The 23,210-nt window shown below is 51.5% G+C and overlaps 1 protein-coding gene across 1 annotated transcript; it reads right to left on the bottom strand.

Moving 5' to 3' along the window:
* Nucleotides 1-2,035: 2,035 nt before the first annotated feature.
* On the bottom strand, nt 2,036-22,416 carry TCTN2 (tectonic family member 2; the record flags this gene model as incomplete). Its single annotated transcript, XM_080717599.1, has 18 exons — nt 2,036-2,163; nt 2,375-2,463; nt 2,574-2,699; nt 4,227-4,380; nt 5,597-5,703; nt 6,868-6,979; nt 7,970-8,050; nt 9,559-9,636; nt 11,159-11,293; nt 12,524-12,589; nt 13,147-13,288; nt 13,670-13,796; nt 14,786-14,982; nt 15,837-15,937; nt 19,608-19,800; nt 20,551-20,627; nt 22,097-22,204; nt 22,335-22,416. The coding sequence occupies 18 exons, from the start codon at nt 22,414-22,416 to the stop codon at nt 2,036-2,038; spliced, it is 2,103 nt and encodes a 700-aa protein (XP_080573725.1).
* Between the last annotated feature and the right edge of the window lie 794 nt (nt 22,417-23,210).

The following is a 23,210-nucleotide window of genomic DNA, read 5'->3' as shown; positions in this document are numbered from 1 at the left end:
CCGCCGCCGCGCACCAGAGCTCGCCGCCCGGCCGCCCCGGCCTGCCCCCGGCCCGGCCGCCGCCGCCGCGCCAGGCCCCGCCCCCGCGCGGCCGGTTCCGGTTCCGCCCCCGCGCGCCGGCCGGCCAATGAGCGCCCGCCCCGCGCCGGCCGGCCAATGAGCGCCCGCCCCGCGCCGGCCGGCCAATGAGCGCGCGGGGCGGCGGCGGGCCGACCACGCCCACCCGCTCCGCTGCACTGAGCGCCGCGGGGCGGACCGGGCTGCCTGGGCTGTGCGGGTCGCTTTTGTTTTGCTTTATTTTGTTATACTGGGGATTGCGTCCAGGGGCGTTCGACCTCCCAGCCACACCCCCGTCCCTTTTCATTCTTAATTTGAAACAGGGTCTCGCTAAATTGCGGGGGGTCTTTAAGTGATGGAGGCTGGCGTCGAACTTATCCTCCAGTCTCAGCCTCAAAAACATTGGGATAAGAGGCGTGCGCCACCGCGCCCGCTGCCAGTGGGTTTCTTTCGGCGAGGCTTCCCGAGTGTGCGGGACGCTGTTAGCCCGCTCCGAGGAATCACTGGGTTCTGAGCATCCCGGCCGCGGGGTGGCCAGCCCTGGACACCCGCCCTGGCGTGGGCCCTGCCAGCGTGGTGAGCTGCCTCCCGCGGTCTGGCCCCAGCCCAGAGCTGATGTGAGCCGCTGCTCCGCCCAAACTCCCAGCTGACCCCGATTCCTTCGCCCAGAACCCCACCACCACCTCAGCCGAGAGGCCGCTGTCCCTGGTCCCTAACTAAGGTCGCCCTCCTCCCCACGGCCCCGCTATCTGGAATTCTCTCTGCCAGGCCTCGGAGCAGGACACTGTTCCATCCACGGTGGTATGTCCAGGCCTGGCTACAGTGGCCCTTCAATTAAATATTTAGCCGGGCTTGGTGGCACACGTCTGTAATCCCACTGCTTGGGAGGCAGTGACAGGAAGATTGCAGGTTCAGAACCAGCTGGAGCAATTTAGTGAGACCTTGCCTAAAAATAAAATAAAATAAAATAAAATAAAATAGGGCTGGAGTTGTAGCTCAGAGGTGGACACCCCCCCACATACCGCCCAGTTCAATCTCCAGCATCTGTATAAGCCACAGGAATGGTTTGTTTGTTTGTTTGTTTGTTTATTGGTGGTACTGGGGTTCCTGGAAGCCCTTCTACCTCTGGGCTACACTCCCAGACCTATTTTTATATTTTTTTATTTGGAAACAGGGTCTCTTACGCCAGCGAGGCTGGCTCTGAACCAGCGCGATCCTCCTGTCTCCACCTCCTAAATGCAGGGATTACAAGCGTGCGCCACCACGCCCAGCAACAGGAATGGATTAAATTCACAGAACACTTCAGAGCCTTCTACCAAAAGAAAACATTTCATTTATTAAAATGGCAAAGAGGCCTGTAGGACTAACAAGTCATCGACGTGAGGATCCAGAATCTTTAAGAAGGCGTAGCAGAGCCGGGCACATGGTGTGCGCCTGTGATCCCAGCCTCTTGAGAAGCAGAGACAGAGGATGGCAGACTTAAAGCCAGCCTTAGAAACTTAGCAAGGCTCTCAGCAACTAAGACCCTGTTTCCAAATTAAAAATAGGCCTGGGGTGCAGCTTAGAGGTTGAATGTTCCTGAGTTTAATCCCCAGCCCCGTGCGTACACACACACTTCAACTTAGCAGAGACAACCCGAATGGCACACACTTCTCATCCCCACCACTTGGGGGGATAAGGCAGGAGGATGGGAGGTTGAAGGCAACTTAGCCAGACTCTCCCTCAAAAAATAAAAAGGGCCAGCTGGGCATGGTGGCGCAGGCTTGTCATCCCAGCACTTGGGAGGCTGAGACCGGAGGATCGCGGTTTGTGGACAGCCTCAGCTACTAAGTGAGGCCCTCCGCAACTTAGTGAGACCCTGTTTCAAAATAAAGAATAAAAAAAATAGGGCTAGGGGTGTGTAGCTCGGAGGTAGAATGTCCCTGGGTTCCATCTCCAGTGCCGGAAAAAAAAAAAAAAAAAAAAAAAAAAAGACGACTTAGTAGGGGCTGGTCTGCGAGAGCCACGCTCTACACACTCTGGTCCAGGGGCTGCTGAGGCTCAGCGCCAGCGTGAGGAAAGACAGCAGCAGCAGGCCCTTGGCGAGGCGCTGGGAGTACGGCTCCCCTGCAAGAGCACGAGAACAGAGAGGTGGTGTCACTTCATACAGCTTCGGTAATCATCCAGGCGGAAGTAGGACAAACGAGTGACGGTGACCATTTCAGTATGGGTACCTTTTTTCCCCTTTTACGCCTTTTAAGTTTTCCGTGACATTTACGCATTATTTTTCGTAATTCTTACTTGCTATCATTGTTTGCAGAAATCTGTTTTGGCCTACCTTGATAGTACTGGGTCAGTGGATATAGAAGCTGCGGCCAGCACACGTCGTTTCTGTTACAGTCGTACTCTGTAAAGTTGATCTGGAATCTGCAAAAGGTTCTTGAAGGTTACAACAGAAACAACAAGCAAAAGCTCAGAGCTTAATGAAAGGAACCGCTTCCCACCAACAATGTTAGCGAGGTTGGCAAACGGATTACCTTGTCCGGGGGCGGGGCAGCTGTGCAGGTATTTTAATAAACCGGACGGCTGCACCGATGGGGAGAAGGTCAGCCTTATCTTCACAAGGAAGGCCACACTGGTACTGCCAGCTCACTGTGGAGAACCTGGGGGAAAAGGACCTTGCAGGCGACACCGCCGCCTCCACACCCAGCCTGCTCAGCGCCGGGGAATCTTGTGTCGCACACATCTTCAGGTACAGGCCTGAGACCGCGAGGAACCCCGGGGCCCCGCCACCGGCTGCAATCACGGCTGGCCGCCATCTCCTCCTTCCCGGCCATCTCATTTTATGTGCTTTTACAGGAAACTTACCACTGGTTTGTCTCAAACAATATGGTAACAATAGCTAGCCATTTACTGTTCGATACAATAACATAGCTATCCATAAGCACAGAACTAAGGTGTCTTTTATGTGTGTGGTACTGGGAATGGAACCCAGGGCATTCTACCTCTGAGCTACACCCCCAGCTCTATTTTATTTTTTATTTTGAAACAGGGTCTCACTAAGTTGCTGAGGGCCTTGCTAAGTTGCTGAGGCTGGCCTTGAACCTGCGGTCCTCCTGTCTCAGCCTCCCAAGTATTGGGGTTACAGGCATGTACCACCACCCCTGGCTACTAAGGAGCCTTATACACATCACCTCGTGTATTCTTCAAAAGAGTACTATTAGGTGGCTTTGGAGATTAGCATCTGTTATTCCTGCCTATCCAGAGACCCTTTTCCTTTCCAGTGATAACTATACCCCAACTTACCCTTGGGGAACCAGCACTCCGCATTCTCAGTCCAGTAGACCAGAAGGCACCAGCCTCAGCCTAGGGGGCTGGCCCATCACCTGAGCCTAACCAATCAGAGCTGTCTATTACCCCGACCACAGTGATTAGTTCAGTAAGGATCCCATGACCCAAACTGAACCAATAAAAATCTGCCCAAATCCTTTCTGAGAAACGGGCCTCTCTTCCACTAGAGAAAGTTGCTAAATGATGCTAGTAGGAATTACTGGTGTTCATTTTAGCCATCCTCTGAGCTACACTCCCGCCCTTTTTATTCTTTTATTTTGAAACAGGGCTGCACTAAGTAGCTGAGGCTGGCCTTGAACCTGCGATCCTCCTGTCCCTGCCCCACAAAAGTACTGGGATTGCAGACATGCACCGCCATGCCGGCTCATCCTTGCCATCTCTTGAGCAGGACCTCCTTGAGAACAAAGCTGACCGAAGGGAAAAGGAGCCACAGATGAAGAGAAAAAGACCCCTGCGCACACAGGCAGGGAAACTGCAGCCCCAGCACCTGAAGAAGCGGCCCAAGTCCAGCCATCAACAGGACCTGCCTCTCGGCCGCCAGTCTCTAAACATGGCGTGCTGTTAGCAAGCTGCCCCCGTCCATGGACTTCTAACTAGGCTAGCTAGCACTGGGTAGCCCTTATTCATCTTTGAATCCCCTGAAATACTTTGCAGACGCTCTCACACACAGCTTTAGAAAGCTTGTGAGGACAGGCTCCCATTATAAACACAGTATAAATAGTCCACTAATACATATGTATTAGCATATTGCTAATAATTGCAATTTGTAAAGAAAGAATCTTCATAGCCTTTCCCTACTACCGAGGGTGTGAAACTCCACTTGTCCCAGAGGACCAGACCTCGTCTCGACGCCGAGGATCTGCGGCTGAGCCAGCCCCTCCACCACGCCAGCGTCGGAGAAGAGGATGCGGACGTCCAGCCGCGCAGGGAGGTCAAGGCAGCGGCCATCTGCGTTACCAGACTGGTCAGCGAGTGCGTCCGGGGCATCGATGCCTACGGGAAGATGAGTTGTACATTTGGGAAAGAACAGTTTAACAGCACATTTCCTCCGATGTGATGTTATTGAAAGATAAAGGAGAGAGTGTTGGGGTCCCCATTACTATGGCTCTCATCCTGATGGGCTCCAGGTGTCGCTCTGCCAACCGGGACAAGGTGGACGCAGGGACTAACTAACCAGGATGGCGTTGGAAATGTTTCCTGCAACGGTAAATCAGTCACAAGACTTTAGAAGTCCCGCCCCCATGGTAAAAGCAGACAGCGATGGCATTCCGTCGCAGCCCCTGAAGCCACCTTGCCTTTGGACACGTAATGGCGGTAAAGGCCAGGCTGTTGGCGTCCTGGAGCACGATGGGAAAGCAAATACTAATTTTCAGTCACTCCATTTTCTTTTAACTAACAGTGTTGCTTTTATAAGCTACAAAGCCAGCTCTCAACTGCTCCTGTTCCTGGCTCCCCAAAATAGCAGGCAAACTGTTGTGCTTGTGAATCTACAACCCCTTCAGGCTTTCCTTCGCAGAGACCGTTATCTTAGAACTTCATATGAACTTCCTCTTAAAAGACAGAAAGAGCTGGGCGTGGTGGGCACGCTTGTAATCCCAGCACTTGGGAGGCTGAGACCGGAGGATTGCAGTTCATGGACAGCCTCAGCTACTCAGTGAGGCCCTCTGCAACTCAGTGAAACTCAGTTTCAAAATAAAGAATAATAAAAAAAATATAGGGCTGGTGGTGTAGCTTGGAGGTAGAGAGCCCCTGGGTTCCATCCCCAGGACCACAAAAATAAATAAAAATCATGAATAAGAGGAAAGTGCTGGGAAGCCCCTGCTGGAGGGTGACTCCTGGACACTGTCCAGCGAAGGCAGCAACAGGGCCGCCTGCGTCAGCCCCCGGGGCCAGCTGCAACTGGCCGCGTGACGCTCGGTCCAGATGGCCGACTCCACTGGACCGTGAAGCACCCAGCTGCGGTTGGAGTGCTGAGAAGACTGGCTGCGTCGGGCACACTGGAGAGTCCTGCCTGGATTTCTGAGACCCCAGCTCTTGGACCGCTCACCCGGCGCTGGTCCCTCCAGCTCACCCTGTGCAGGCCGCCTCTCGGGACGACACTGCTCTGCCGGGAGCTGAGCGGGTCGGCCTTGACCACACACCCTCGAGTTCTGTGACTCCATGGAGCCCTCCAGGGGAGACCGTGACCTCGACTGTCACCGTGACTTACGGATTATCTCCAGCCAGCCGTCACTCAGCTCCTGATAATTGGAGTTGCCTCTCATTGCGACATGAGTTGCTTGAATTAATGACTCAAGCCTTTCAATAACATTCTCCCTGCAAGAGAGGAGGCCGTCCGCCCTCAGCCCGCGGCCAGCAGCTTTAGGCCCAAAGCCCTTTCCCATGAGGTGCCTAAGTAAAAGTCTGCCCAGAACTGGCATTAAAAACTGGTGGGGACAGCCGGGCGTGGTGGCGCACGCTTGTTATCCAGGACTTGGGAGGCTGACAGGAGGATGAGGGTTTGAGGCCAGCCTCAGCAACCTAGCAAAGTACAATGCCCCTGGGTTCCACCCCCAGTACTGCAAAAACTAAATAAATAAATAAATAAATAAATAAATAAATAAATAAATAAATAAATAAATGGGGCTGGAAGTGTAGCTCAGAGGCAGAATGCACCAGTGCTCAATCTCCAGTACCATAAAAATAAAATAAAATAAAAATAAAGTTAAGGAGTTCAGGCTGACCATGAACCTGTGATCCTCTTGTCTCAGCCTCCCAAGTACAGAGACACAAAGTGTTTTATAAAGGTCTGAGTTGTAGCTCAGTGGTAGAGTGCTTGCCCAGCAAACACAGGCCTGGGATTCAGTCCCCAGGACTGAGTGTGTATGTGTGTGTGTGTGTGTGTGTGTGTGTGTGTGTAAACCTTTCAAAGCCACCCCTACAATGAAGTGGATACTTTTACATACCAGAGTTTAAGTAGCATTTAAATGTTAATGCACCAATTATACCTGGCTCTGGCCCTCTTTTACATATTCTGAGTAAGAGTTTCAAACAACCTGAACAGCCTTCAGCAGAGGGCTCTGCCTGAACGTGGATGGAGCAGGTTTCATCCCAAGTTAAAGCTCACTTTCCAACAGTCCATGGTGGAATCTACTCTGTAGTGCGAGTATATATTTATTCTTACTCTTTTTCATTTTTTCTCTCTTCCTTTGTTTTGGTGGTCCTAGGGATTGGATTTAGGGGCATTCCGCCTCTGAGCTACCTCTAGCCGGATTTTAGCAGCAGGGTCTTGCTAAATTGCCGAGGCTGCGATCCTCCTGTCTCTGCCTCCCGAGTCCTGGGACTGAAGGCGCGCGCCGCCATGCCCCGCCTCCATTCATTTCTCACCCTCGCTGTTTCTGCTGTTTCTAACCTTCCACGGCCGCGTTTTCAGTCTGCGTGTAGCATTTTAACTTTAAGCAAACCTTCTGAAATGCAGATAACCTTGTCGCTGAGACTCACCGGAGCTGACTGCAGTTTTCTTTCATCCCAACCTCCAGAAGGCACCCGGAGACAGCGTTCTCTCCAAACAAAATGGGTCTCAATGCTGCCGATGTGCACAGACCCCTTCCAGCTGTGAAAGAAAACAATTCTCTTCTTACTGTTTTTGCTAAGTAAAAGTAAAGATGGCCCAGGCGTGACGGCGCATGCCTGTCATCCCAGGACTTGGGAGGCCAAGGCAGGAGGATCGCAGGTTCGAGAACAGCCTCAGCAACTTAGTGAGACTCGCAGCAACCTAGTGAGACCTTGTTTCAAAATAAAAAAGAAACTTGAGCCGGGGGTGAAGCTGGAGGCAGAATGTCCCTGGGTTTGATCCCCGACAGCCCTCCACACACACACAAAGTGAAAATCTTTGAAAGTTTTTCCTGGAAAACACGAAGTAGACATAAGGTTTCCAGTTTTCAGAACTAGCATCAGTGCTGCTCTAACCCTCTCAACGGGGGACACAGGGCCTTGCTGCGGGGTTTTCCTGGCCGGTTCTCACCGGCCATGTGTTCTGCACATGACCACCCCATGCCTCGGCAGCGTGGGGACTACCACGGACACACAGAGCTTCCCGTGCCGTGGGAAGCTGCTCAGGGCTCTGCTCAGCACCTTCTTGGGATCTGGCAAAGGGGCTCTCACTCCAGACTCACGTTTAAATATCATGAATAACTAGCACGTCAGGTACAAACCACATTAACAGTCATTATTAAAAAGCCAGAAGGCCGGGCGTGGTGGAGCATGTTTGTAATCCCAAGATTTGGGAGACTGAGACAGGAGGATCGCAGGTTCGAAGCCAGTCTCAGCTACTCAGTAAGGCCCTCTGCAACTTAGTGAGCTGGAGGTGTAGCTTGGGGGTAAAATGCCCCTGCGTTCAATCCCCAGTACTGCAAAAACCAAAAACAAAAACAAACAAAAACCAGGGCTTCACTAAATTGCCAAGGCTGGCCTCAAAACTGTGATCCTGCTGGCTAGGCCTCCCAAGTCCTGGGATTACAGGCATGCGCCACCATGCCTGGCTATGAAAATATTTCTAACTTTAGTTTATCAGAGGCTAATCATAATGGTCAAACCGGTTTACCTGATTGCCAAAGGTGTAAAGTTGTAACGTTATTCATCTCGTTGATATTTAGAGCTCGGACAGGCTTGCCAAGTTGGTAACCTAAACAAAGGCCACAAATGAGAATTAGCACCTTTCCTCTGGAGGATTCTAGCAGGGCAAGGGCTACGTCATCAGGTCACGTGAGAAGGAAGTGCAGTGAGAGCCAATGACGGCAGGCTCTGCGCCACGCCCTCCAGCGAGAGCCAATGACGGCAGGCTCTGCGCCGCGCCCCCGAGCCTTAGCCCCAGGACATGGAGTCTGACACCAGAGGACTACAAGTTGGAGGACAGCGTCAGCAATGTGTAAGACCCCGTTTCAAAGTCAACTATGAAACAGAGCTAAGGGTAGAGCTCAGAGGCATAATGTCCCTGGGTTCAATCTCTAGTACCCAAAATAAATAAATAATAAATAACAAGTAAATAAAATACCCTTAAGAGAGGCTGTCACCGTCACTGGGTTTGGCTTTGGTTTTGGTGCTGGGGATGGAACCCACCCAGAGCCGCTCCATCTCCAAGCTACACCCCCAACCCCACTGAGTTTTAATTTTGAAACAGGATCTCCCTAAATTGCTGACACTGGCCTCAAACCTCGAATCCTCCTGTCTCAGCCTCCCAAGTACTGGGATTACAGGCATGTGCCACACTGCCCAGATGGCTTTTTTGGTTTGGTTCTTAACAGATGCAGAAATCCATGTGACTTTTACTACGCTTTAGAAGTGAAATGAGCAAGCCGGGCGTGATGGCACACCCTTGTAATCCCCGCGCTTGGGAGGTGGAGACAGGAGGATCCCAGTTTTGCAGCCCTCAGCAAGTTAGCGGGATTCTCATCAACTTGCTTAAAAATAAAAATAAAATAAGACTGAGGTGCATAACCCAAAATAAGACTGAGGTGCATAACCCAAGATTCAATTCCCAGTACCACAAAAAAAATAAAAAAATAGGGCTGGTGTGTAGCCTCGAGGTAGAATGCCCCTGGGATCAGTCCCCAGAACAACAAAACAAACCAAAACAAACCAAAGAGCCAGTAGCTAAGAGCTAAAGGGAAAGAATTTGCTCAGACAGCAGCTTGCTCTATTTTTTTTTTTTTTTTTTTTTTTTTTTTTTTTGGTGCTAGGGGTAGAACCCAGGGGCTTTCTACCTCCGGGCTATACTTCCAGCCCTATTTTCTATTTTTTATGGAAACAGGGTCTCACTGAGTTGCTGAGAGCCTCACTCAGTAGCTGAGGCTGGCTTCGAACCTGCGCGATCCTCCTGTCTCAGCCTCCCAAGCGTGGGGATTACGAGCGTGCCCACCACGCCTGGCTCCCCTATTTCATTTTTTATTTTGAAACAGGGTCTCAATGAATTGCAAAGGACCTCACTAAGTAGCTGAGCTACTTACAATGGTGTGCCACCATGCCTGGCTTAGACATTTCATTTTTTTTAAAAATTCAGCTGCTTTCAAGAAAAGAATACAATGTAACGAAGAAGTAAAAAGCATAAAAAACAAAAGTTCCTGGGGCTTCCTCTAAGCGCGGCTGGTGAAGGAGGTGAAGGAGCTAGACCACGTCTGCCCAGACGCCTCCTACCTGGATTTCCCGAGGTCTCCTTCTCATCCCCACTGTTATGGCTTAAAAACTTCACAGTGAACCTCTGTGTCATTATTCCTAAGAAGAAATCAAAATAAAGACATGATCATGTGCACAGCGGCACTGAAAAAGAAATTACCCCCCGTGGTGTTATTTTCTTTATCTTAAAAAACGAATTTTGCCAAGCATGATGGCGCACGCTTGCAATCCCCGCGCTTGGGAGGCTGAGACAGGAGGATCGCGCAGGTTCGCAGCCAGCCTCAGCTACTGAGTGAGGCTCTCAGCAACTTAGTGAGACCCTGTTTCCAAATAAAGTATAAAATAGGTCTGGGAGTGTGGCCTGGAGGTAGAAGGCCCCTGGGTTCCACCCCCAGTGCCACTATAAAAATTTTAAAAAATGAATTTTGCTGCGCAAAAAAAATACTTGTTTTGATAACTCACGAGCACACAGAAACATCAGCTCCAACTTCCTTTTATGTGTTACAATTCTGAGAATCCGAGCTGTGGTCGCGCACGCTGTGATCCCAGTGCTACAGAGGCTGAGGCAGGAGGATCGCAGGCTCGCAGAAAGCCTCAGCAACTTAGACCCTGTTCCCCCCCCCCCCGCCCCAGGGATGAAACCCAGGGACATTCTACCTCCTAGCGACACCCCCAGCCCTATTTTTTATTCTTTATTTTGAAACAGGGTCTCATTGAGTTGAAGAGGGCCTCACTAAGTAGCTGAGGCTGGCCATAAACCTCGATCCTCCTGTCTCAGCCTCTCAAATGCTGGGATCACAAGTGTGCACAACCACACCCAGCTAGTGAAACCCAAAATAAAATTAAGATTAAAATAGGGTTGGGACGCTGGGCGTGGTAGCGCACGCTTGGAATCCCCGGCTTGGGAGGCTGAGACAGGAGAATTGCGCAGGTTCGAAGCCAGCCACGCGCGCTGGCTTAGGAGACCCTGTTTCCAAAAATAAAATAGGTTTGGGAGCATAGCCCGGAGGTAGAAGGGCTTCCAGGAACCCCAGTACCACCCAAAAATTAAAAAAAAATTAAGAATGAAGCCAGGCATGGTAGCGCACGATTGTAATCCCACCATTAGGAGGCAGAAACCAGAGGATCGTGGTTCGCAGCCAGCCTCAGCTACTTAGTGAGGCCCTTTCAAACTCAGTGAAACCCTGTTTCAAAAATAAAGAATAGCCAGGCGTGGTGGCGCACACTTGTAATCCCCGCGCTTGGGAGGCGGAGACAGGAGGATCGCGCAGGTTTGAAGCCAGCCACGCCGGCTTAAGAGACCCTCTTTCCAAATTTAAAAAAAGTATAAAAATAGGTCTGGGAGTATAGCCCGGAGGTAGAAGGGTTTCCAGGAACCCCAGTACCACCAAAAAAAATTATTTAAATTTTAAAAAAAGAATAAAAATTAGGGCTGGGGGCGCAGCTCGGAAATAGAATGCCCCTGGGTTCCATCCCCAATACCACCACAAACAATAAAAATAACAAGAAGGAGAAAGAGGCAGGGGAGGGGAGGAGGGGAGAGGGGGAGGGGGCTGGCATCTTGAGGGAAGAAGACCTGCTTTGAACTGGAAGCTTTCGCTCGCTCCCCGGCTCCAGTCACCTGTCTGGTGGGCGCTGATCTCTGCCCTAAGGATTCGGACGTTCACTTCACTGATGGTATTGTTATTCCATCTGAAGACGTAATGCTCCTCCACGTTCACGCTCCTGGGGGCCAGTGCAGGGCTTAACAGTGCTCCTGCAAAAACAAGGGCATTCGTCAATTAAAGACGCCCTGTGAGAGCCGGGCGTGGTGGCGCACACTTGTCATCTCCGCATTGCGGAGGCTGAGACGGGAGGACCGCGCAGGTTCGAAGCCAGCCTCAGCTATTTAGTAGACCCTTTTCAACTCAGTGAGACCCTGTTTCAAAATAAAGAATAAAAAGTAGGGCTGGGGGTGTCACCCAGAGGTAGAACGCCCCTGGGTTCCATCCCCAGTACCAAAAGAAAAGAACAAAAAAGACCCCCTTTTGAGCTGGGCGTGGTGGCACATGCTTGTCATCCCAGCTCCTGGGAGGCTGAGACAAGAGGATGGCAGGTTCAAGGCCAGCCTTCCGCAAGTAGTGAGACTTTCATCCACTTGACAAGACCCTGTTTCCAAATAAAAATAAAATTGGGCTGGGAATGTAGCTCAAGGATAGAATACCCCTGGGTTTAATTCCCAGTAGGAAAAAAAGAAATGGCTAAGGAACCCGAGACCTGGCAGGGGCCGCCAGGGCCCACGGGGAGTGGCTCAGGCCGCAGGACGGCCCCAGACATGGGCAACCTGGAGCGAGGGGAGATGGGACGCCGCGGGACGGCTTCCTTCCTCTGGGAAAAGTCCCTCCGTCCTTTTGTGTGTGTGGCATTGGGGATGGAACCCAGGGGCGGGCTACCTCTGAGCTACACCCCAGCCCTAATTTATTAATTTATTTTTATTTGAAAACAGGGTCTCACTAGGTTGCGGAGAGTCTCACTACTTGCTGAGGCGGTACTTGAACCTGTGATCCTCCTGTCTCAAACTTCCCAGGACAGAAATTATAGGCCTGTGTCACCATGCCTGGCTCTCCCTACCTTCTTAACAAAAATTATTTTATCTGGAGCCATATAACACTTGAAATAAATTACACACACACACACACACACACACACACACACACACACACACACACACACACACATTCCTTTTTGCTTTTTTCTTTGAGTACTAGGGATAAAACCCGGGGCTTTTCTACCTCTGGGCTACACCCACCGACCTGTTTTATATTTTATTTGGAAACAGGGTCTCACTAAGTTGCTGAGATCCTCACTAAGTAGCTGAGGTTGGCTTCGAACCTGCGCGATCCTCCTGTCTCAGCCTCCCAAGCGCGGGGATTACAAGTGTTGGCCACCGTGCCAGCTACATATCTATTTTTGTAGAAATGACATTAAAAATATACTGTGGAAATACCTGTGCTCGTGATGAATTTGTCAAGATCAGTTGTCTCCTCGTAGGTCACACTTGGTGTAACTGTGCCTAAAAAAGTACATTAACGTCCATAAATCCACACAGTCTGACATGACCACATTTCCTTAAATAATATGATGTCCCTGCATGAAGGTATCACTACCGATCTCACTACTGGAGGGAGGAAGGGGACCGGCATGGGTCGTAGAGGGAGGCTGACCGAGTGAATCAGGGTAGAATGCTCTTGGGTTCCATCCCCAGTACCACCCCCCAAAAATGTGATAAACATGAATAATTTTATGTATTTATTCATTTACTTATTTTGCAGTGCTGGGAATGCAACCCAGGGGCATCTACCTCCGAGCTTCACCCCCAGCCCTATTTTTTTTCTTTATTTTGAAACAGGGTCTCACTGAGTTGCAGAGGGCCTCACTAAGTAGCTGAGGCTGGCTGGGAACCGCGATCCTCCTGTCTCCGCCTCCCGAGTGCTGGGATCACAAGCGTGCCCACCGCGCCCGGCTGGATATGCATAGCTTAAGTTGACCCAGCAGGCGTGCCATGTGCTTGTGAGATCGCAGTTCATCTTACCACTCGGGTGTGTGTTTTCTTCAGAGAAACGACCTTACCTGCCATGGCGCTGTTCTTTATCTTGGAATGGGCCACGCCGTTTCGTTCTTGGTATCCTTCCAAATTAGTAGTGCATTTAATATCGAAATTCTGGAGGAAGGCCACGGGGGCGTTCTGCAGACACTGTCCAGCCAGGGACACCTGAGGGCATTGGCGGGAAAATGGATGGGCCCGGAGGACACTGCGTCAAGTGAGCTCAGCCAGTCACGGAGCGTGAAGGGCCTGTGTGTTCTCCCATATGCGGGAGCTGGGGAGTGACCGGGACAGAGAGGGGCTTCAGATGAAGGAGAAACCCCAGTGGAGCCAGGGAGGTGGGCGAGGGGCAGGGGCAGAGGGAGGATGGGTGAGGGGCTCACTTCCACCCACCCACGATACACGATACATGTATGTGAGAATGCCCGTGTGGGGAGGGGTGGAGGAGCGGGGGCCACCGAGGGCCATGTGCACGGCCGTCACCATGGCAACCTGCATCACGCCCTGAGCCTACGATGCACCAAAGTATAAAAAACGTGAAGTCCTTACCTGAGGGACAGTGAAGTACGTCTTCTCCACCGTCATAACCGGATCGCCTTGCTTGTAACCAAAGTCTGAGAAATCTCTGGGATCAGGAGGCAGATAGACGTCAAGGGCGGGGTTGTGTCTCGGGGAACTGCAAGTCCAGAAAAGAGAAAGGATCAGCAACGCCTCCAGCCGGCGTCTGCTAAAACACCCTTCCTGGGTTAATCGCAAGACACACAAACGGTTGTATCAACAGCTCAGAACTGTCAAATACAGAAAGCCGGTGTCCCCCAAGGGCCTGCGCCCCTTCTCCACCAGAGACAGTCACTGCTCACTGTGTGCCAGATCAACTGATTTATGTTTATTTTATTTTATTTTTGGTGGTGGTTTCAGGGATTGAACCCAAGGGCATTTAACCTCCAAGTTACACCCCTATCCGTTTTATTTTCCTAATTTATTAGTCATTCATTATTTGTTTATTTTGTGATACTAGAGATGGAGCCCAGGGGCGTTCTGCCTCCAAGCTACACCCCTGGCCTTATTTTTTATTCTTTATTTTGAAACAGGGTCTCACTGAATTGCCAAGGGTCTCACCAAGTTGCTGAGGCTGGCCGCGAACTGCGATCCTCCTGTCTCAGTCTACTAAGTACTGGGATTACAAACGTGTGTCACCACGCCCAGCTTATTTTTTGTTGTTTTGAAACAGGGCTTGCCAGGTTGCTGAAAATCTTGCTACTTGCTGAGGCTGCCCTCACATCGGATCCTCCTGTGTCAGCCTCCCCAGCACTAGGGTTACAGAAATACGCCCCCACGTGCAGCTATCAACTGACTGACTTTCACTGAGAACCAACTCTTTCTCAGGAGTACTCTACCTGAGCTACATCCCTCGGCAGATTTGATTTTTCCTTTATTATTTTGGAACAGAGAGGGCCTTGCTAAGTTGCTGAGGCTGGCTTCAGAACTGCGATCCTCCTGTCTCGGCCTCCCAAGCACTAGGGTTACAGGTGTGCTGCCATGGCCCATTCTTTCAAACAGAAAAATGACCTTGGGGCTGACAAACTAGAATCATTACGGCACTGCGAGCAGCGGGTGGATCGGGGCCGCCAGACGTGGCCTCCCAGGCACGGCTCCGGCACTTACGTGGCCCCGTGGTAGAAGTGGCCGAGGAAGGGCGAGTTGGCCAGGGATGACTGGACACACAGGAAGGGGAACCAGTCGGGGACCTGGCGCGTCGTCCCGGAGGCACAGAGCTGATCAAACGGAGGGCTGACGTCGCCGCCAAAAACGCCGGGGATGCAGGAGCCATGGAAGAGCTGCCTCAGCTCGGGGGAGCACTCCTGCAGAGACACGGGCGGGCGGTGAGCGGGCCAAGCCTCCACTGTGCCCCCAACGCTGCGTGTGTGTGCGTGTGTGTGCGTGTGTGTGCGTGTGTGTGTGTGTGTGTGTGTGTGTGTGTGTGTGTGTGTGTGAGCGCTCCTGCAGAGACACGGGCGGGCGATGAGCGGGCCAGGCCTCCACTGTGCCAACGCTGTGTGTGTGTGTGTGTGTGTGTGTGTGTGTGTGTGTGTGTGTGTGCGCGCGCGTGCGCGCGCATGCATTCCTGCAGAGACACAGGCGGGCGGTGAGCGGGCCAGGCCTCCGCTGTGCCCCCAACGCTGTGTGTGTGTGTGTGTTTGCGCGCGCGCGCGCGCGCACACTCATGCACGCATGTGTGTCTGGGGATTGAACGTAGGGGCATTCTGCCTCCAAGCTACACTCCCAACCCTAGTTTACTTTTTGTTTTTGAAACAGGGTCTTGATAGGTTGCCGAGAGTCTGGCTACGTTGCTGTGGTGGTTCCTACATGGAATCCTCCTGCCTCAGGCTCCCAAGCACGGGGCTCACAGGCCGGGCTACAGTCTGACTGTAAAGGCACCTGAAAATTAGCAGGTGCAAGATCAACCTTCTGGCTGGGCGTGGCGGAGACAGTACTTGGGAGGCTGAGACAGGAGGACCGCAGACTCAAAGCCTGCGCATGTAACTTGATGAGACCCTGTTTCAAAAATAAGAAGGTCTGGGGATGCAGTCCAGGGATAGAATACTCCTGGGTTCAATCTTCAGAACAACAACAACAAAAACAGTTGATGGGAACTGGTGTTCCCGCACGCTACCAGGCAGCACAACTCGTGTACCAGTGATCAGAAAGCTCGTACCTGGTCACAGCAACAGCGGACATCACAGGCGCCGGCCGTTAAGTTGCAAGGGCAGTGGCCCAGCGGCTGATACACCTGATTGGGAATGACCGTCGCGTTCTCTGGAAGCACACGCATCAGAAACAGTCAGCGATGAAGCCTCTGACCGAGCACCGTCCACAGCATTCGGGCTCCTTTTGTCGGCACTGGGGATTGGACACGGGGGCATTCTACCTCTCAGCTATGCCTCCAGCCCGATTTTCTTTTAATTTTTTTTATTTTGAAACAGGGTCTTGCTAGGTTGATGAGTCTCACTACTTGCCATGGCTGTCCTCCAAACCATAATCCTCCTGTCTCAACCTCCCGAAGACAAGAAAGAAAGAAGGAAAGAAAGAAAGGAAGAAAGAAAGGCAGGCAGGCTGTGGCCCAGATGTTAAAAATCGGTTAACTTGGCCAGGTGTGGTAATCCTAGTCCTTGGGAGGCTGAGATAGAAGGATTAAGGGTTCAGGACTGTCTCAGCGAGTAGTGAGACCCTCATCAACCTAGTGAGACACTGTTATCAAATAAAAATAAAGTAGGGCTGGGGGGTGTAGCTGGGAGGTAGAAAGCCCCTGGGTTCCGTCCCCAGTATCTCACACACACACACACACACACACACACACACACACACACACACACACACACGTTAACTTTCATGACATGATAAAAGCATCTAATGAACCAAGCGCACATTCTAAGCTGGGACCCAGCAGCACCCTCGTGTGTCGGTGACTGGATGGCCTGTCCCAGGACTGACCGTGTGGCCAGCCTGAGGACCCCACCCTGAGTGACGAAGCCACGCGACTCGGCGCCGGCCGCGGGTCAGAAGTGGGTCTACTGCGCGCCATTACAGAGGTGTCTACACGCGGCTGCCTCGGGCGCTGCCACTCGCACACATACCTCCCGCCTCTTCTTCCATCCCGTTTCTGGTTTTGATCTCTGTCTGACTGAGTGCAAAAGTTTTCATACCTTCATGGGGTCAAAGCGGACATGTCATAAATACCAACAAAGACCAAATTTTCTAAGTCTGGCTATTCATACATAGACGTTCCAAAATATTACCTGACTAGAAGCCAGGTGTCGTGGTGTTCACCTGTAATCTCAGCACTTGGGAGGCTGAGCACAGACGATCACAGGTTAAAGGCCAGCCTCAGCAATTTAGAGGCTGTCAGCAACCTAGCAAAGGATTACCTAAATGCACAAAAGCATTTGTGTATGCTATCGGGAGTCCAGGGGCATTCTACCTCCAAGCTACACCCCAGCCCAATTTTACTATTTTATTTTGAAATAGGATCTAAGTTGCTGAGGCTGGTGTGAACCTGTGATTCTCCTGTCTCAGCCTCGCAAGTACTGGGATTAAAGGTGTGCACAACCATGTCCGGCTCCATGTTTTTTTCAAGAAGTAAAGATACACTTTTTTTTTTTTTTTTTGGTGGTACTGGGGTTCCTGGAAGCCCTTTTACCTCCGGGCTACACTCCCAGACCTATTTTTACATTTTTATTTGGAAACAGGGTCTCCTAAGCCAGCGCGCGCGGCTGGCTTTGAACCTGCGCGATCCTCCTGTCTCTGCCTCCCAAGTGCAGGGATTACAAGTGTGCGCCACCACGCCCGGCGTAAAGATACACTTCTATATGCATAAATTATTAGGCTGATTCTATTTTTTTTTTTTTTTGGCAGTACTGGGGATGAAACCCAGGGGCATTCTACCTCCAAGCTACCCCCAGCCTTATTTTTTATTCTTTATTTTGAAACCGGGTCGCACTGAGTTGCAGAGGGCCTCGCTAAGTAGCTGAGGCTGGCCGCGAACCGCGATCCTCCGGCTCAGCCCCCGGAATGCTGGGATTCCAAACGCGCACCCCCACGCCCGGCTAGTAGGCTGATTCTTGAGGACAGCTAGCGGTCTAGAGCTCTCACTGAAAATGTGCTGGCTTTCTATGACCTCATTCCTAAGTCCTCCTCATCCCCAGAGAGGGCTGAGGTATCCATGGGTACCCATGGGAGTCATGAGCATCCATGAATGTAAACAAAACTCACTGTCTCTCAAAAAGGATTTAAAGTCGTTTACAAGAGACACAAACAGTTGACATTTGAGTCTCACTACTTGCTGAAGCTGTCCTCGAACCTGGGATCCTCCTGTCTCAGCCCCCGAAGTACTGGGATTGCAGGCATGTGCCACCACGCCTGGTTAAAAAGCAAGTATTTTTATTTTTATTTATTTTTTATTTTTTTTTTATTTTTTTTTTTGGTGGTACTGGGGTTCCTGGAAGCCCTTCTACTTCCGGGCTACACTCCCAGACCTATTTTTACATTTTTTTATTTGGAAACAGGGTCTCCTAAGCCAGCGCGCGCGGCTGGCTTCGAACCTGCGCGATCCTCCTGTCTCCGCCTCCCAAGCGCGGGGATTACAAGCGTACGCCACCACGCCCAACAAAAAAAAGCAAGTATTTTTAAATAAGAAAACTAAAGAGACAAAGAATGCATTTAGGAAGGCACGGCCAACTCAAGAATGAACCCAAAGGCCAGGCGAGGCAGCCCGCACCGTAATCTCAGTACTTGGGAGGCAGAGACAGGAGGAACACCGGCTCGGGGCCAATCAATGTACAGAGAGCCCTTTGCACGGCGGCGCACGCTCGTGACCCCAGCATTCGGGGGGCGGAGACGAGTGGATCGCAGTTTGTGGGCAGCTTCAGCTACTTAGTGAAGAACTTTGCGACTCAGTGAGACCCTGTTTTAAAATAAAGAGTAAAAAATCGGGCTGGGGACGCAGCTCAGAGGTAGAATGGCCCTGGATTCCATCCCTAGTACCACACACACATGCACACACAAAATAATTAGTAATAATAATAATATAGTGTTGGGGGTGTAGGTTGTTCAGTACCCAGTACCAAAAAATCCAACAAGCAAAAAGAGTGAAGCCAAGCACACTTTGCAAACTGCTAATATCTGCAGGGCATGGTGGCACATGCCTGTAACCCCAGCACAGGGGAGGCTGAGACATGAGGATCTCAGGTCCCAGCTAACCTCAGCCACTTAGCAAGACTCAGCAATCTGGCAAGACCCTGTTTCAAAACAAAAACAAAATGAAATTTAAAAAGGTCGGGCGTGGTGGCACGCGCTTGTCATCCCAGCATTCGGGGGGCTGAGACTGAAGGATTGCAATTCACGGACAGCCTCAGCTACTTAGTGAGGCCCTCTGCAACTTAGTGAGACCCCATCTCAAAATAAAGAATTAAAAGTAGGGCAGGGGTGTAGCTCAGAGGTCAAATGCCCCTGGGTTCCATCCCCAGACTTAGAAAGAAAGAAAGAAAGAAAGAAAGAAAGAAAGAAAGAAAGAAAGAAAGAAAGAAAGACAGACAGACAGACAGACATTGAAAAAGGGCTGAGGGGAAGCTGGGTGTGGTGGCGCATGCTTGTGACCCCAGCATTCGGGAGGCTGAGATAGGAGGTCTGCAGTTCATGGCCAGCCTCAGCTACTTAGTGAGGCCCTTTGCAACTCAGTGAGAACTTGTTTCAAAATAAAGAATAAAAATAGGGCTGAGGTGTAGCTCGGAGGTAAAATGCCCTGGGTTCCATCCCCAGTATTGAAAAAAAAAGGGGGGGGGCTGAGGGTGTAGCTTGGAAAAAGAATGCCTCTGGGTCCCATCCCTGGTGTAGCTTGGAGGTAGAACACCCCAGTTCGATCCTCAGTACCAGAACAAACAAGCAGGCAGTGTTCAAAACAGCAGCTCTGGCTGACAAGGGCTTGACTTGCCTGACGCACTGGGGGCCAGAGAAGAGTTGGCATACATTTCCACCTGGATGAGCAGGTGAGCTAGGCAGGATGACTGGTTAGACGCCGACACCAGAAGCGTCTGGACGATGCACGGGGCCCCCGAGGAGGAGTCTGTCTCATTCGGGGAGCACCAGGGCGGGCTCTTCAACCCCACCATCACGTCCCACACATCCTGCGAGGGAAACACCACTGCGTGTTACGGAGGCAGCGTTACGTTACACCCTAAGAACTCAGAGTGGGACCCGCGGGAAAAGCTTGCCTTGGCCTCGGCTCAGTTTATAAACAGCCAACAAAGATGACTTTCTCTTCAACCTGGCTCCTCCACCCGCTGTAACAGGCAATGTCTGATTCTGAATCCTTCACATAAAGGCAGACAGCTTTCAGATTCTTTTTTTTTTTTTTTTTTTTTTTTTTTGCGCGGGTCTGGGGATGGAACCCAGGGGCATTCAACCTCCGAGCTACACCCCCTGCCCAATTTTTTTTTTTTTTATTCTTTATTTTGAAACCGGGTCTCACTGAGTTGCAGAGGGCCTCACTAAGTAGCTGAGGCTGGCCGCGAACTGCAATCCTCTGGTCTCAGCCTCCTGAATGCTGGGATGACAAGCGTGCGCCACCACGCCCAGCTTCTTTCGGATTCTTAGACAAAGCTAAATACAGGTCCAGTAGATTATCTCAATTTAGCTAGAACCTTTTCTTGCTTTTTTTTGCAGTTGCAAAAAAAAAAAAAAGGCATAAAGGATTTCACGTGCAATTTCACAGATCCCTTGAAAAGAACCCAGGTCCCTAGAATAAGAGCCCTGGCTGGATGAACGTCTCCACTGAGACCCACAGTTTCTCAGTAGTTCTGGGCATATAGCAAGTTACACGCATCAAATTGAGGCAGCACTGCAGAAACCTGAAACGGGTCTGCTTCTGGGCTTACCACGCCGGGAGTCACGGTCAGATTCCATGCTCCTGTGTCATCGGTGGGCATTCCACAGGTCGGGACCGGCAACACCCCTAGGGAAGAGAGGATGGGAGGGCAAGGTGCAGCCGAGAGGTGCGCGGGAGGGCTAGGGTGGAAGCCCTGTCCAAGTGTGACCTTCAATGACCTTGAGCCGCTCTGAACTTCAATTTCTTCATTTGTCCACTGGGATAAAATGACATTAACATTCTCATTAAGAAAATAAAAAGCCAGGCATGGTGGCGCACACTCGTAATCCCTGTCCTTGGGAGGCTGAGAGGGGAGGATCACAGGTGCGCAGCCAGACTCAGCAGCCTCATCAGGTCCTCTGCAACTTAGCGAGACCCAGTTTCAAAATAAAGACTAAAATAAGGCTGGGGGTGTACTTGGGGATAGAATGCCCCTGAGTTCTTTATTTTTATTTTTTTATTTTATTTATTTATTTATTTATTTATTTATGTATTTATTTTTTGCGGTACTGGGGATGGAACCCAGGGGCATTCTACCACTGAGCTAACTCCCAGCCCTATTTTTTATTTATTTATTTTTTGTGTGTGTGGTACTGGGGATGGAACCCAGGGGCCTTCCACCTCCGGGCTACACTCTCAGACCTATTTTATATTTTATTTGGAAACAGGGTCTCTTAAATCAGCTAAGGCTGGCTTCGAACCTGTGCGATCCTCCTATCTCAGCCTCCCATGCGCAGGGATTACAAGCGTGCACCACCATGCCCGGCCTATTTTTTATTCTTTAGGGTCTCACTAAGTTGCAAAGGGCCTTGCTAAGTAGCCGAGGCTGGCCGCAAACCTCCAGTCTCAGTCTCCCAAATGTTGGGATTATAAGCGTGCATCACCATGCCTGGCTTTTCTTTTTTCTTTTTTTTTCTTTTTTTAGTATATGTGCAGCTGAAGCAAGCACTTTTTTTTTTTCTCTTTTTTGGTACTGGAGATTGAACCCAGGGGCATTCTATCTCTGAGCTACTTTCCTAGCCTATTTTATTTTTATTTTATTTGGAAACAGGGTGTCACTAAGTTGCTGAGAGCCTCACTAGGTTGTTTAAGCGGTTCTCATGCTTGCGATCCTTCTGTCTCAGCCTCCCAAGTAGCAGGATAACCCCCATGCCTGGCTCGTTCAGGCTCTCTTTTACAGAACCTGTCCACAGGTCCTCTTTGGTCTGTAACAACCCCTCACCTTTTTCTTTCTTTATTTATTTCCTTTTGTGTGTGTGGGGGGGGGTGTACTGGGGGTGAAACCCAGGGGATTTTCTACCTCCAGGATATACTTCTAGACCTATTTTCTATTTCATTTGGAAACAGGGTCTCACTAAGTTGCTGAGAGCCTCACTAAGTACTGAGGCTGGCTTCGAACCTGTGCGATCCTCCTGTCTCAGCCTCCCAAGCGCCGGGATTACAACCGTGCGCCACCACGGGGCCCCGGCTACCCCTGGCCCTTTTGCTTGGGAAAGAAGCGGGCCCTCCGGGACGCCACCTCGCCAGGCCCCCCCAAGAAAGACCAGACTCTTTACCATCCTCGGGCTGCAGCGGGACCAGGGACACGGTCACATCCTCGGTGCCTCCGACCAGGGACGCGCTGACCACAGGGCTGGACATTCGGATGAAAGAAGGGATGAAAACTAGGAGAGAGGGAAGGGCATGGGAGCGATTGCCCAGGGTTACGCGTGGAGGCGCCCGGGGCCGGAGTCCCAGGCCCGGCCCTCCGCCCCGCCCCGCCCCGCCCCGCAGGCCCCTGCCCGCCATACATACCCGGGTCCCCCCGCAGCGGCCTCGGGACGCCCTGCAGGAGGAGGAGCCCCAGCAGGACAGGGGTCAGCGGCGCAAAGCCCATGCCTTGAACCGCGCACGCCTTAGAAGCAGGGAAGGGCCCTGAGAGGACGCGGCCACCGCTGGGCCGCCGCCATCTTGACACGCGAACTCCCGGTGCTATGGCAACCGCCAATCGGCTGCCGCCCGGGTGAGAGGTGCGCTGTGATTGGTCCACTAGTATTAAAGCCCACCCCCAATCCCTCCGGGCGTGGCATCCCAGGCCAGCACGCCAGGGCTGGCGCTTTCTTGCTGTTCCAATAGCTAAGAGGATGCTTCAGAGTAAGAGTTAGCCGGGCGTGGTGCGCACGCCGGGAATCCCCGCGCTTGGGAGGCGGAGACAGGAGGATCGCGCAGGTTCGAAGCCAGCCTCACTGGCTTAGGAGACCCTGTTTCCAAATAAAAATATAAAGAGGTCTGGGAGTGTAGCCCGGAGGTAGAAGGGCTTCCAGAAACCCCAGTACCACCAAAAAAAAAAAAAAAAAAAAACAGAGAGAGCCGGTAGTGGCGACGCATGCTTGTAATCCCAGCGTTCGGGAGGCTGAGATAGGAGCCCATGGGTTCAACCTCCAGTACCACACACACACACACACACACACACACACACACACTCACTCCATAGCCAGGCATGGTGGTGCACGCTTGTAATCCCAGCATTAGGGAGGCTGAGACTGGAGGATCACGGTTCGTGGGCAGCCTCAGCTACTACTTAGTGAGGCTCTTTGCAACTCAGTGAGACCCTGTTTCAAAATAAAACATAAAAAATATGGCAGGGGGTATAGCTTGAAGGTCGAATGCCCCTGGGTTCCATCCCCAGTA

Source organism: Muscardinus avellanarius (genome assembly GCF_963383645.1).
Source record: "Muscardinus avellanarius genome assembly, chromosome: 21".
NCBI classification, from domain to species: Eukaryota; Metazoa; Chordata; class Mammalia; order Rodentia; family Gliridae; genus Muscardinus; species Muscardinus avellanarius.
Note: the sequence above shows the minus strand (reverse complement) of the source record. Positions and strands in the feature narration are given on the sequence as shown.